The following is a 14,730-nucleotide window of genomic DNA, read 5'->3' on the forward strand; positions in this document are numbered from 1 at the left end:
GAGGGCAAGCAGAGCATTCTCAGAATACTGTGTTTATCAGAAATAGATAATATTAAAATTTTATATTTCATTTTAAATAAAAATTCTAAAATGTAAGAAAATTAAATAAATTTAAATAAAAATATTTTAATTTATATTTTAATATATATTTATATATTATAATTTTATATTTAAATATATATTTATGTATTATATAATAGAATAAATATATTAATATATTAATTAATTTCTATATTTATAATAAGTACATTAATAATTTATAATAACTATTTTATATTAACTATATTATATATTACAATTATTAATTTATAACTATTATATAATAGTTATAATTATACTATAACTATATTAATATTTGTATTATATATTGTAATGAATATTTTTATATTTACAATAAATATATTAATCAATATATTTATTGCTATCTTACAATATTTCTAATATTTCCATTCACCTGCCCTTAGTGCTGTTTGCAGCTGGCTGACACAGACATGCACTGGTACTTCTCTGTGCACATTTGCTCACTTCACTCCAAGCTGCTTGGTATGTGCGTGTATAACCAATATTAAAGCTTCTGTTCAATATTCTGTGTGATATCATTCACATCCAAGTGCCTCACCTCTCTCTGCCCATAAAGGCAGCTCTAACTTGATTTCTCACACCCTGTTGGGACTGTAAGGGAGAGAAAATGGTGTTTTATAACCCTGGAAAGAGGGATTTTTCTTATTTCCAGTCCAGGTAGTCCTGAGATAGAAATACAACATTTTATCTCATTGGAAAAAGGAGTGAAGGATTAACGGTGAGCCCTCTCTTCCTTTAAAACCCCTCTGAGGATGTAAGAATAACCTGACTCCACAAATGGGGAAGAACAGACAGGGCAGCTGTGCTGTAAAACACAAAGCTGAAGCAGATGGCACAGAAGGAGTTATCACTGCAGGGCACACTCTGCATTATTCACTTCAACAGGAGCAAATCATCCCAAACTCATCACTGCTGAGGAACACAAGCAGCTGGATTTTCAGCAGCATGGCTTTTATTGATACATATTGATCACCACTCAAACTACACTATCGGATTATTTCAGTTATTGTAACAGCTCATGTCACCAGAAAAATAACTGCTGGTTGAAGTGGCAAAATGAGAAAGTAACTTTGTGTAATAGATCTTATTACTTTGTATGTGTAATAGATCTTATTACTTTGTACTGTCCTACCCAGACCAGGGATTTAGGAATATTTTGAATCTGACATCCACATTTGTTATTTCAGAAATCTGTTTTTGTAGAGGTTACACTGTCCTTGCCAGAACTAGAGATATAAAATACATGCTGTATCCTGAATATTTTAGTGCTAGAGAAATTCCTGTATGATAAAGGAGCATGATGAAATTATCTGGTTAGATTATTCAGGAAAATCTCATTTAAAATCTCTTCGCATCAATGCATGACTTGGGGAAGGCTGAGTGCTATGAATTCTAGAGAACTCCACCATGAATATCAAATAGAGATAATTTAAAAAGCAAACACTGATTTAGAAGAGCTACACTTGGACTAGCTGATGGCTGTCCGTCCCTTCCCACTGAACTGTTCCATTCTACAAGAAGAATTCATCAGGTTTTTAAACATGGCATTGTAATTTTCCTCTTCAGGAAATTCATTTTATAAAAATAAACCACGTTCTATCAGATTTCAAAGTTGCAGGTCTAATCCTCACCAGGGGACAGGAGAATTTTTTTCTTTATGGGCTGTTTTGAGATATTAATTTAAGGACCTTTTTTCCATTGTTATTGATGCCATGCTGGCAAGTAAGTACAAATACATAACTGCACATGCTGCTCTAGTAAAATTTATGTGTTTTTTGTATCAATCCTTAGAGCACTTTCCAAGTGGTCACAGACCCACAGAGAATGAAAAATAATTTGATTAAGGCAGCCTAAATGTGGATTCCAGAGTGATTGCTCAGGAAATGACCCCCTGCACCAGCTGAGATGGGTCTGAAGGCAGGCTGGGGTCTGCACTGCAACATTTCATTTGGGTTTTATTCATCTTGTAGAGGGAAAGTCCAATGTGTTGCCTCAAAATGATGTTACTCTGATTTCAGCAGCTTTTATAGAGTTGAGGGAATCTCTGGGGAGCATCAGGGGTAGTTTGGAGAGGTGTCTGCCATCCTCAGTTCCTGCTGGCTCCTGCAGCCTTGGGCACAAGAACAAGGAGGTCTCAGATCTCCATCAGCCTTGGAAGGTGAAGAAATCCAGAGGGTCCATGGAAGATGCACCTGCCAGAGGCAATTAAATAATAATTACAATGATTACAATAATTGCAGTTATTATTTAAAACTAAACAGGCAAAACCTAACAACCATGAAGAGTTGCAGACCCTTGGAAGGCTTGCAGTGATTACCTAGTAAATGTCTTTGGAGCTGGCATCTCAGGGATGTTGAGATTTTTCTACATTTTCTTCTGCAGTAATGTAGGGACATGAGGAGTCAACGAGAGCAGCACCAGCACTGTGGACTCTCTTGCCTGGTTTTGGAAACAAAAGCAGTTCTTGCAGAAGTAACAGGCCCCAGATGTGACTGCTCTGCTGGGGTACCAAGGGAGGGAAGGCTCAGGGAACAATCCTGCAATTGTCTCCATCTGCAGCCATGGGTTAGCAGCACAGAGCAGACACAGGAGAGAAGCAGCTCTTGTTTAACAGCAATTGCATCAGGAAATTTAGAATATTCAACTGAATAAGAGCAGACCGTCCGTGGCAAATTGCATAAGGCCAGAAAAAAGAATTTCCTAGAATCATGCTCAGTGTTGGTGGGAAAGCACAGCCACTGAAAGATCTCCACAGAATCCCATTGTCTGGGGCTGACAAAGGGCTGGATACAAGGACCTCCTTTGGAATAAAGGCAGGCCTGGAAGCTCTGCTGCAGGCCAGGGTTTTGTTCAACCCTCTCCCAAACATCAGTGATACACTCCAGAGCCACCTTTGATCCTGCATGGCCTTTCCAGGAACTGAATAAACAGGAGTTTGAAGGGAACTGTTTTGGAATATTGGGAACTTACATTGTGTCTCTCCTGCTCTGCCGTGGATCCAAGGGCTGAATTCCCCTGATTCTGATGAATGTGTTTGAATGACAATTCCTGAAGCAGGTGCCAGCACTGTCACCACGAGGTGCTCACACCTGGAGGCTGCCTGGGCTGTGAGTGGTGAAAGTCATCTCAAACAGGCTGCATGTGGAATAGCCTTGATTTCTGTTCCTAATGATGTGTTTGGGTTTTAACTGGAGATCTGGGAATGATCTCACATGTTAAACAAATGTTTCTGCTAGAAAATCAAATTTATGCACCAGTTGGGTTTTTTCCCTGGCTTTGGCCCTTCATCAGATCTGGAGCCTGTTACTTCTCAAAGCAGCATTAATAGTGGCCCTCACATCTGAAAGTAAGGTTCTTTCTGCTCCCAGAGGGGTGAGAGCCCTGAAAACAAGCAGGATTTTTCCTGACTCGCCCAGCTCTGAGCAGGATCAATGCAGTTCAGTGGGCCTTTGCTAATGCAAAGCAGCCTCGTGCAGGCTCCAGGGATGCAGTCATTAATCCTTGGAGGACACAAACCTACAGCTGGCTGCCTTTACTGCCAGCAGCTTTCCTTAACAACCCTCCAGAAATACCATGTTTCATGTACTCTGCCCTGCTGGAGGAATGTCCAGCCCAAAAGGCAGGCAGGGCATGGTCAGTGCCACCTTCAGCTGTTCTTGCCAGGCTGGTTTGAAAATGCAGCTCTGAAAATGCTCTCCCAGGGCCCCTCTCAGATCCTGAACCCCAGGGCACATCACAGGGAGCAGCCATTCATTCCTGCAGTGAAAAACTGCACTGAGTGCACCCACAGCAATCAGGAGCACTTTGAAGAACCATCAGTGATGGTTTGGAGGGAGATTGGGTGCTCTGCTGATAAATCTCAGGCTGAACAATATTGCACTTTGCACGTACTATATTGATTTTTTTTTCCCCATTTAGGGGCATCTACAGAAACCAAAACCAAGAAATATCTACATTCCAAAGCCCTGCTGCTGTTTTTTTAAGTCTCTCTCATACGAAACAGCCTCTTGGCAAACACCAGTGCTTCCAGCAGTTCCAGCTGGAGCAGCAAAGCAAAGCCAGCAAGGCTTTCTTGTGGCACTGAGCTGAAAGGAGCCCAGAACTGAGCAGCACAATCCCTGCTGGTTGTGCTCTGGCCTCAAAGGGACCCTCTCACATCTCCAAAGCCTTCTGTGCTCGCTCTGATGCAAACTTCAAAAAGTACAATATGAAATGTTCCCCTGTTCTGGGGTGTTGCCTTTAAAAATCCAACCAGCAGCATTTGCCAGCTGAGTGGAGTGGATAAAACAGATTTTTGTTTCAGATGCTTTTGCATTGTGAGGATTTTGAGCTTTTATTTCATGTATCTCTTGAAATACAATGTGTCTAATTACTAAAGCCTAGCTGTGGAACTCAGAGACATCCTCTGCTTTCATTTTTTGCCATTTTCTGTATCAGAAATGAGCACAGAATGTATTATCCCTAAGTTCTCAAATGCAAACAACACACTGTGAAGGCCAAATCCATCTTCTCCTTTCTGATAGTTTGGCTTTATGAAATGAAGCAAGTAACAGTAAAAGCAAGTCAAATTTCCTTTGAAGGATTTACAAATGTAAGAGTTTCTCCCCTCAGAATTGTCATTGCACATGCTGTATCTCCATTTTTGATGGGCCTCTGTCACCTTCCTTACACTCCACAGCCCAAAATTCCCAATGCAGCCATGTTATGGTTTAGGGCAAATTTGGGAGAAACCTGGAACATTTTCCTCGTGTGACTAGAGTTGCTCTTAAGGTGGAGAGTTACAAATTCCCCCTCCCTTTTCAGTGCTCACAGTAAATTCTGTAACAATTCCATCACATCTAGAACTTTGTGGGAGTTTGAAGATGGATCAGAAAGGATCATTGCAAAACCTCTAGAAGGTTTTAATTAACAACTATTTCTGTATGTCAGATTTTATCCTGAGCTGTCTTCCCTTCTAATGCATAAATCTCAGGATTTGAAACTGAATTATAGAAGGTCAAAAAGCCAAGGGAAAAGATGAAGTCTTATACTGGGGGCAAGAGGAACAGAATCAGCATGAGAAAGTTTGGGATCCCATCCAAGACTAAGAGAGATGGGAAGTTTTCCAAAAGGGTTGCCCAGGGCAGTAAAGTGAAAATAGAAAATATGGTGTAATAGAAAATAGAAAATATCATGTAAAAAACAGGTTACAGAAGTTTCAAGTGCTGGTCACCTACTGTCAACTACAATGAAAAGCTAAATATATAAACACCTGAGGTTTTTAATCCTGCTGCAGCCCTGTGATGTTATTAATCACTGTTTTTACATAAGATAACACCACTGGTATCACCTACTGCTTCAAACAACCACATTTATTTTAAGTCTTCCTCCTAGTGCTGATCACAGAAAGCTTCTGAGGACTGCTTCCTGTTTTTCATACAGATTTCCCTCTCTTCCTGTGGAAATCTATTGAGGAAGCTCTCTGACAACAAGAGGAAGTATCTGTTTCTAAATACCTGTGAGAGTGTCCAAGGGAAGGGTCTTTGCCCTCTGTGGGGCTCCTGGGGCTGCTCGTGATGGGAAGCACGATGTGTCTCCCCAAAAAAGCTCCAACCCCTCACACACAGCTGGGATCCCCCATGGAGAGGCTCCAGTAATTAGGGGAAAACTGCAATTAAGCATTGGCTTAATTTTTAATTTTTTTTTTAAGAGGGAGAAGCAAAGAACCAAAGCCTTTTGTTAAAATATTACTGACTTTGAAAACAGGAATCCTGTTTGCCCAACTTCCCCATGAGGAATTTTCCTGTACTATGACCAACTCTCTCCTTCACCTCATTTCGGAGCTCCGCACTGCAGCCTGTGGTGGCCGCATAATTAGAGCTAAACTCTAATTAAACTGAGTTCATGTCAATGAGATGTCATAATTGGCTAAAATGATGCACCTAAGTGTTCTGCTAGGAAAGAGTCTATGTAAATTTAAACTCAGATCTAAGTTTAAGTGACTTTGTTGATTAATGCAGTGCAAACCTGCTTGGGCTGGGGCTCATCAAAGAAATGGGAGGTGCTGCTGAGACAGGCAGAGGTGCAGCATGGAGAAGGGAAACGAGCCAGAGTGCTGAACACTGGCAGAAATCAGTTCTTACACCCAGGGAGCAGCTAAAATGGTCACATTACACTCCTGCCAGTGGCTTTTGACCTCCCAGTAATGTTTGTTATTCAACAATATCAGCAACAAAAGACAAAATAGAAGCTGCTATAACTGCTGCCAAAGCACAGGATCCTAATGCAGAATCCTAATAAATGCAGAATCACTAGGCAGCATTTTCTGGTCTTTAGGAACTGGCAAATAGCTTATAAATATTTGCAAAGGAACACAATTGACCCTGAGATTGGCTCAATTGCTCAGAGCATGGTGTTGGTAATGGCAAGATTGTGGATTTGATCCAGCCATGGGCCATTCACTTACGATTGTGCCTTGGGAGTTCAGAACATTCTGAGTTCTGTCAGTCAATTCAGGAGTTACTTTTCAGTCACCTACCAGAACAATATTTCAAGAAAGCAAGGGACAGGCTGCTCTCAGAAAACTTGAAAACTTTCTAAAGGCACCAAGCTACTAGGCACAGAGGTGGGATTGAAGGAACATGCAGGATTCCAGAGTCTCTGGTGGAGAGCAGCTCTCTGAAGCTCTGAGGATGTTTTTGCAAAGCAGCAAACAGGGTGAGGTAATTGCTGTTGCTTCCTGATGCAGGATCTGAGGAGTGGAAGCTGCTGGCTCTGACACCTCAGCTCAGCTCTCCTGGGGAACCTGCAGGCACCAAAACCCCTTTGCACAGCTCCTAAGACACACCCAGCTTGGGTGCAGAGCTGCTCACAGCCCCTCCCTCACACATCCCTGTCGGGTTTTCCCAAACTCAGGAAGACCCTGTCAGAAATAACTCACAGCCAGCTGAGGGCACAGTGTTTGCTGTTAAACGAGCCATCTTCTCTCCTGTCACTCCAGATCCACGAGGCTCTAAATCTGGGAGGTGCTGAAATAAATCCTGAAGGAATTTACGTGCCAGTAAGCAGGAGCTCTCAGTCTGTGCCACACTCAGGCATAGCTGCAGTTTTACAGACATCAGAAAGAGCTCTGAGTGGAATTCTGCAGGATCTTCACCCAGCTGTTAAATAGTGTGTTAGGAAGAACACTTCTGAAGACATTAAAAGGTTCCCTGGACGTTTGATTCTTACTGCCATACACTGCAGCACCCAGGAGATAAGGGAAGGATTCCTGGGGATTAAACAGCACAGGTCTACGTGAAGGAACACACGAGGTGAGGGCTGTTACACAAGGAAATGCTCACAGGAGCACAGCTCTGCTTCCCCTGGCCTCAATGATTTATGTCAAGTGCCTTGGTTAGAACTCTCAGTGCTCAGAACACCACAGGATTTTAGTTATTAATTTTTTTCATTGTAGGCTTTCAATCATCTTTCTGTAAAATCCAAGTCAGGAAAGACAGAATTCTCGAAATGTGAGTTTGAAAAGCAGGGAGGACAAACAGAATGTATCCAGGCAATTCTGGCACGGGCGTGTGGGGTGAGGCTGTGTTTGCTGCCACATGCCTCTGTTGCTGTTCCTTGTGGGTGGGCTCAAAGCACACCTCAAACAATCATTGTGCACCCTCAGTTCCATCCTGGGTGTGCAAAGGTTGGGGCTGCCTCCAGAGTGCTCAAAGCCACCACAGGAGGGACAGCAAGGCACAGCCCTGCTGCGTGTGACAGCACCACCCCAGCATGCAGGGAGATGGAAAGGTTTGCAAGAAAACACTAATGGTTTTTTCTAGAGGCTGGTGATTTTGGCAAGAAAATGAAAATAGTCAGCCAAGAAACTGGAAACCTCCCAGAACTGTAACCATTAGAGCTGAAGTTATAACTGTGCTTTAGAACTGCCCATATAAAGCCAGGATATTTAGTGATCTTTATTATAGCCACTAAAAATTAATGTTTTTAAACATTTATCTTTAATACCTGACAGATATTTAAAGCTATTTAAAAGCTGAGATGAAGCATCTGGAATGATCACAGAACATTCATTCATTGGATTTCTGTTGGGGAGGAGCTCACAGCTCCAGCCAGAGAGGGATGAATTCAGAAAACCCACACAGACACTCAGCTCCAGCATGAAAACAAAATCTCAGCTCTAAATGAATAGTCATAAATAATTCCAAAATGTGCACACCTGAAGTCTCTAATTCCCACAGGGAGTAAGCCAAATCTGAAACCATTCTGAGTTCACTGAACTCTGACAGCTTAGGTAAAATAGTACAAAAATAAAAATCACACCTCATTTTGGTTAAAAAACACAAATCCTACGCTTTGAAAATAAAGCATAGCTCTGAGTATAACTACACTCAGGGCAATGTACACACACAGCTGTTTGATCTGCTCCAAGGAAGTCTCTAAAAAAGACCAGTTAAAGCTCTGTGAATGACAAGTTAATAATTCCTCAGAGTTATTTTCTGACCAGTCAGGAATTATTCAAGCCCAAGATTTGCTCAGCACCAGAAGCAGGTGGGTTTTCCAGCAGCTCCATGTTTCCATAACAATACAGCAGAGCCAATTAAAAGCCAATTAGTCATGGGCATTACTTTGAGGTCCAGTGCTTTGCAAACTCTCCCCTCGGCAGTGCTGCTGCCCATTGTGCTGGGGACAAAGGCTCTGCCATGAATGGGGGCTGTTTCCCTGTCTCCATGGAAGCCTTGCCACGCTCACCCCACACAAACCTTCCCCCTCTGATCTTTGCCCCAAACAAATGTGCTGTTTATTCACTCTGCTTCTCATTTATGGAGACCCATTTGATGCTGTATGAATAGCAATGAGGAGAGAATTAAACCTGTGTTTGAGAAGCAGTGAGGATCCCTGCTTCCAGCTCCTCCTCCACACCTGCTGGAAAAGATTTCCATGATACTTTAAAAATTCTCCATTAAAATCTTAACCACTGCAATAAATATTCACTGAAATATCAGCATCTGTGTTATGTGAACTAACTCTAGAATCTGAAACCCGAGCAGTCTGAATTATACTGCAGCTCAAAACTGAGAGCAATCTGCTCAGACACCAACTGTGGTGCTCAAGAAATTGTAAAGGATTCCTGTAGAGTACCAGAAAATGAGCACATTGCAGGAAGGTAAAATGCAGTATCCCTGTGCAGGGGAATATCCCCCAGCTGCTCTCCAGAACTGAAGCTCTGTGATGCTTCTCAGAGCCCCCACTCTGAATGTCCAGGCTTTACAGTGCATTTTATTTGTGCACCACTCCAGAATTATTTTTTCCAGAACTGATGATGGGGATTGCTGTTGCCCTTGGCTTTCAGGAAATCCAGTTGTTGCTGAGCTGAACAGCACCATAAATTGCAAATGAAGTAAGTCATTAGTTTTTAATGCAGTCAGCCCTACTCAAGGGGGTAAAGCAAGTGCTGGCTTCTCAGCAAGGCTGAGCTCAGCTTCCCCCCTACAGATGTTTTCAAATAGTGACTTCTGTGGTTAAATTCATCATCTTGTTTACTCCTTACAGTTTCACAGGCAATAAGGGAGCTACCATTGGTGTGGCTCCTTAGGAGCAGCTGAGTTAAACAAAAGCTCTGCAATTCTGGTCATGGCCTCAGCTGCTCTGTCCCTGCAGCCAAAGTCCCCTCCCAGCTGCAGCTGGAGCTCCAGGCAGGAAGCACAGGATTTGTACAGAAAGCTTACATGATACAAGTTGTATCAGCAGAGCCCACCTGCTAAGTGGTTTAGCTCTCATTTTTGCTATTTAATGTGTTAAATAAAGGAAATATTCAATATTCACCAGACCAAAACTAACCTACAGAAGAATCTGGAGGGAATTTGGCGCCTTTGAGGACTCCTTTTCCTCAGTGACATTATTTGATCTGTGTCCCATCCCTTGGAAGCCATTCCCTTAAAACACATAAGTGTGATGTCCTGCCATTGACCTCAGACAAAGACAATCCCAAAGGAGGCTGTCAGCAATGACACCCATTAGAGACACTCCTCACCTGCAAGCCCCTGGTTTCCAGGTGTGCCACCATTCCTGGATCATTCCTTTTGACTGCTCAGGCTCTGACTCTGCTTCATCCCATCACTCACAAGACCTGGATCCAACTCCCTGCCATGTCTGAGCCCACGGGACTGGGTGCAGGTCCCTGTGGCCACAGTGACCACTCCTCAGATGTTCCCTCGAGGTCTTGGACCTGACCCAAAAGTTACAGGCACTGTTCAGCTCTTCTTATCACAGGACAGCTGAGACCCACCTTCCTTTGGCTGTCAGGGAAGTCACCTCAGGCAGCCCTTGGGGTCGATGGCCCCGTTCTTCAGTGAGTCCCAGCAGCTGCATCCCACCAAAGCCATGCTGGGCACATCTTGGTTTTCACTCTGGTGTGGAAGAGGTTTTACAGCAACTTCTGTGAGTCATTGAGAAGTTTGCTAAGAGGATCCATGTTTACCCCTGAAAGAATTCCCTACCAAGGTTGTTGACATAGAAACCAAGTAAGAAAGAAGGATAAATAAGTGAAACTTGCAACTGCCTATTCCAATAGACTGCCTATTAACTGCCTATTCCAAGAAGCACTTTGCTTCTCTCTTGTGACCAATGAGCAAAGTGTAAAGTTATGAGCTTTGTAAGAATGTAGAATAGGCATGCATGCTAGAATAAAAACAGGGTTTGAAGCCTTCTGGAAACCGAGTGTGTTGCTTTGTCTGTCTCCGTCTCCATCTCAGCTTTGACCCTCTGGCCTCTTTTGCAGGTCGGAACTGGAGCGATGCCAGCTGGCCCAGCAGAGCAGCCCCCAGCAGCAGCAGCAGGAGCAGCAGAGCAGCCCTGAGCAGCAGCAGAAGCATCAGGAGCAGCATCAGGAGCAGGAGGCAGCAGCCGTGCCCGGGGGCACCCGCGGAGCGTCCGTGGCACCGCCGGGCACCACCGACCACGGTACCGACCCCAGCCCCAAACACTGCCTGGCCTCTCTCATCTCCGGTGCCAGCAGCAGCAAAACCACCAGAGAGGTCAAGGCACCACACCACTAACCAGTCCTAGAGAGTCTTGAAATCCCAGACCTAGGCAAAACCTCATCGCCCAGATTTCCGCTCCTCGCTCCCCACATAATTCTGTGTTTAATGAAAGACTGAACTTATCACTTAGAGCTGTGATTTAAAACTGCTTTTTTCCACATGAGTCATCCCACCAAAACTTTTTTTCCTGGCTTAAAAAGTATACAGATTTCATTTCTTTGTAAATAAAAATGCAGAACCTCAGCGAAAATAATTTCCAAGGAAACAATTTGCAGTTAATATTCTGTACAGCCACGTTCCTTGGAAACATCCTGGCTGCTCCAGTGACTCTGGACAAGCCCAAACTGTTTAGCATATGTAGCCCCAACAGCTGCCATAACACTGCACGCTTTGGCTTCCCTGCAGTGATTGATTTTTTTGGGCACATCCAGTTCAAAGACCACAAAAGCACTTGTCTGACAATAATTCTGAATTCCAAGGCACCTTTAGTGCAGGCCAGAGAGCTGTTTGTTGTGACAAAAAAATTGGATTTTAGGTGTGTGTTAAGTGGAGCTGGGAAGCAGCTGCTTGGGAATGTTAAAAACAGTGACAAGTAAATACAATCAACATTGTAGCATGTTCTTCACCTGGCTAGACTTAGAAACCAAACCTGCTTTTACAAATGTTTTTATCAAATCACACACTTTGCCAGCTCAGAGTTTCCACATAACATTACACTGCTGTATTTCAAGAACAAGCAGCTTTTTAGCAAAATGTTTTCTTACTAATAAATCATGGGGTCATAGATTCTAAAATAGGGAGAAATGCTCCATCAAGCAAAATAGGATTAGTTAGGCAGAAAAACTAATCCAGAGAGATGAACAAGTAAAAAAAACTGTGTCCTTGAACAGTAATTGTCCCCCACAACTGATCCTTCACACTTATCCTCACCTTACCTCAAGGAAAGAAGAGAGTTGAGATAAACAGCTCCAAGATACCCACAAGAAAGCAATGTTCAAGACTCTTAAAATAATGATCTTGGCTGCAGCTGCCGGTGGTGGTTTTGTGTCACTTCTGTAAACAGCTCCCATGCAGAGCCAGTACACTGTACACTGCCTCAGCCCCTTCCCAGGCTGCTGGGCACCTGCCATGGGGTTTCTCTGGGGTTTCAGGCCCTCACTTTGTTCTGCCTCAGGCTGGGGGTGTAGCTGGGTATTGGAATTATTTACCAATATAGCCAGATGGGTTGTGCCTGGGCTTGTCTGGCCCTTGCTGCTTAACCAAGGGTGGCAGCTGTGGTGATTTCACCTCAGAAACACCTTTGGCTGGCTGGATGTGTGGTGGTTTCACCTCAGAGACACCTTTGGCTGGCTGGATGCTGCAGCTGAGCACTTGGGACAAGTCCAGGCAAGCAGGAACTCAGGTTTTCCTCTGCTGGAGAAGCTTTAAGGCGGTAGTGAAGGAAAGGAGTCGGTTCTGATGGAGGGTTTTGATCCAGAGCTTTATTCCTGGCACACAGGCCACTGAATCCAGCAACTGCTCCAACAGAACTCCTCCAACCACGAAAATAAAGATAGTGTAAAAAATAATCTCACCCCTAAGAAGTTGCAGCTGGGCCAATTATCAAAGATTGGGAACAGGCCTGACTTTAAGAGGCCACAGCTGTAACCAGTGAGAAGAGTGGTTGCTGTTCCTTTTAACCCCGAGGAGAGGGGCAGGGAAAGAGTTGGGATCCCACCAGGGAGAGTGTCGGGGGACAAATGACACCTGGATGGCCCAGAGTCCCCCAGGGCTGAAAGGCATCTTTTGTGCTTTGCCAATCACTCGATGCCCTTTCTGGAATGCCAGGATTGACAGACAGCACTCAGCAGGGGTCAGGGTGGGGAAAGGAGAGGTAATTGGCATACCTGGGGAAATCTACAGAGAGAAACCCGAGGTATCTGAGGCAAACCGTGAGATCACACTGGGTTGTTGGGGTGCTGCTGAGGGCTGCCTGTCTCCCAGCAGAGGAGCAGCTCTGTCGCTCTGTGGAGGGCCAGGCCGCCTCGGACGAGGAGGAGGAGCAGCAGTGGCCAGGGCACCACACTCCCCAGCTGGGCCACAGGAGGAGGATGCTGGCCAAGCTCCCTTGCTGTGGCAGTGGGTGAGTTTAATTCCTTAATTAGTGCCATTTGAGCCCTTTGCAAAGGTCATTTCACAACCTGTGGCTGCAGTCAGGAGCCTTGTGCCCATCCTGTGTGGCACATGGGGAGCAGCTGGCTAGAGATTGCCCCCAAGCCCTAATTAGCCCCCTTCCTCCATGAAACAGGATCAAATAACCCACCAGGCATCCCCTCAGACTGCGACAAAATCCCCTTCCACCCATACCACACTATCAAAGGCATTCTAGGATTTGTACTAATACTTTCCCTACTCGTCTCCCTGGCCCTATTCTCCCCCAACCTCCTAGGAGACCCAGAAAACTTTACACTGGGTAACCCACTAGTCCCCCCTCCCCACATCAGACCCAAATGATACTTCCTATTCACCTACACCATTCTCCGATCCATCCCAAACAAACCAGGAGGCCTACTAGCCCTATCTGCCTCAATCCTTGTCCTGTTCCTCACTCCATTACTACACACATCAAAACTGTGATCGATAACCTTCTGCCCTCTATCACAAATCTTCTCCTGAGCCCTGGTTGCTAATGTCCTCATTCTAACCTGAGTAGGCAGCCAACCAGCAGAACACCCATTCATCATCACTGGCCAACTAGCCTCATTCACTTACTTCACAATCATCCTGGTTTTATTCCCCCTTGCAGCCGCCCTAGAAAATAAACTACTCAAACTCTAATGAACTCTAATAGTTTATAAAAACATTGGTCTTGTGAGCCAAAGATTGAAAACTAAACCTCTTCTTAGAGTTACCCCATCACCCTATCTCAGGAAGAAAGGATTCAAACCCTCATCTCTAACTCCCAAAGCTGGCATTTTTAACTAAACTACTCCCTGACCCTTTGACTAAACAGCCCGAATCGCCCCCCGAGACAGCCCCTGCATGAGCTCCAACAGCACAAAGTCAACAACAATCCTCACCCTCCAGTCAAAAGCAATCCCACCCCCTCTGAATAAAGCATAGCCACCCCACTAAAATCTGATCAGACTGACAACAGACCCCCACTATTCACTGTCTCTTTGTCCACTAATAACCCCAACACACCCCCCACAGCAAGCCCCACCACCACAACCAACCCCATCCCAAGGCCATAACCAACAACACCCCAATTGGCCCAGGCTTCTGGGTAATGATCTGCCAGCAATGACACTGAATAAACAAACACTACCAACATCCCTCCTAAATAAACCATAACAAGCACCAGAGACACAAAGGAAACCCCCAAGCTTACCAGCCAGCCACACCCTGCAACCGCCGCTACAACCAGCCCCAGCACCCTGTAATAAGGGGAGGGGTTAGACACAACTGCCAACCCCCTAAAACAATGCACAGCCCTAAAAATAAAACAAATTCTATCATAAATTCCTACTTGGCCTCTCTCCAAGATCTATGGCCTGAAAAACTATTGTTACAAAATTTAACTACAGCAACACTTAACTCTACCCTTCCCCCCCCAGCATGTTTTCTTCATGATTTTAGGGTGTATATA

The 14,730-nt window shown here is 44.4% G+C and overlaps 1 protein-coding gene across 2 annotated transcripts in view; it reads left to right on the forward strand.

Moving 5' to 3' along the window:
* EFCC1 (EF-hand and coiled-coil domain containing 1) overlaps nucleotides 1-14,730 on the forward strand; it is a 41,410-nt gene that overhangs the window by 16,427 nt on the left and 10,253 nt on the right. For both annotated transcript variants that reach the window (XR_010028806.1, XM_063164376.1), the window contains exons 3-4: nucleotides 10,841-11,022; nucleotides 13,089-13,224. Coding sequence is in view for 1 of the 2 variants with exons in the window: in XM_063164376.1 (XP_063020446.1) it covers nucleotides 10,841-11,022; nucleotides 13,089-13,224 (318 nt within the window). In the remaining variant the exon portion in view is untranslated. The remainder of the gene's footprint in view (nucleotides 1-10,840; nucleotides 11,023-13,088; nucleotides 13,225-14,730) is intronic.

This window comes from Melospiza melodia, chromosome 10 (genome assembly GCF_035770615.1).
Source record: "Melospiza melodia melodia isolate bMelMel2 chromosome 10, bMelMel2.pri, whole genome shotgun sequence".
NCBI lineage: Eukaryota > Metazoa > Chordata > Aves > Passeriformes > Passerellidae > Melospiza > Melospiza melodia.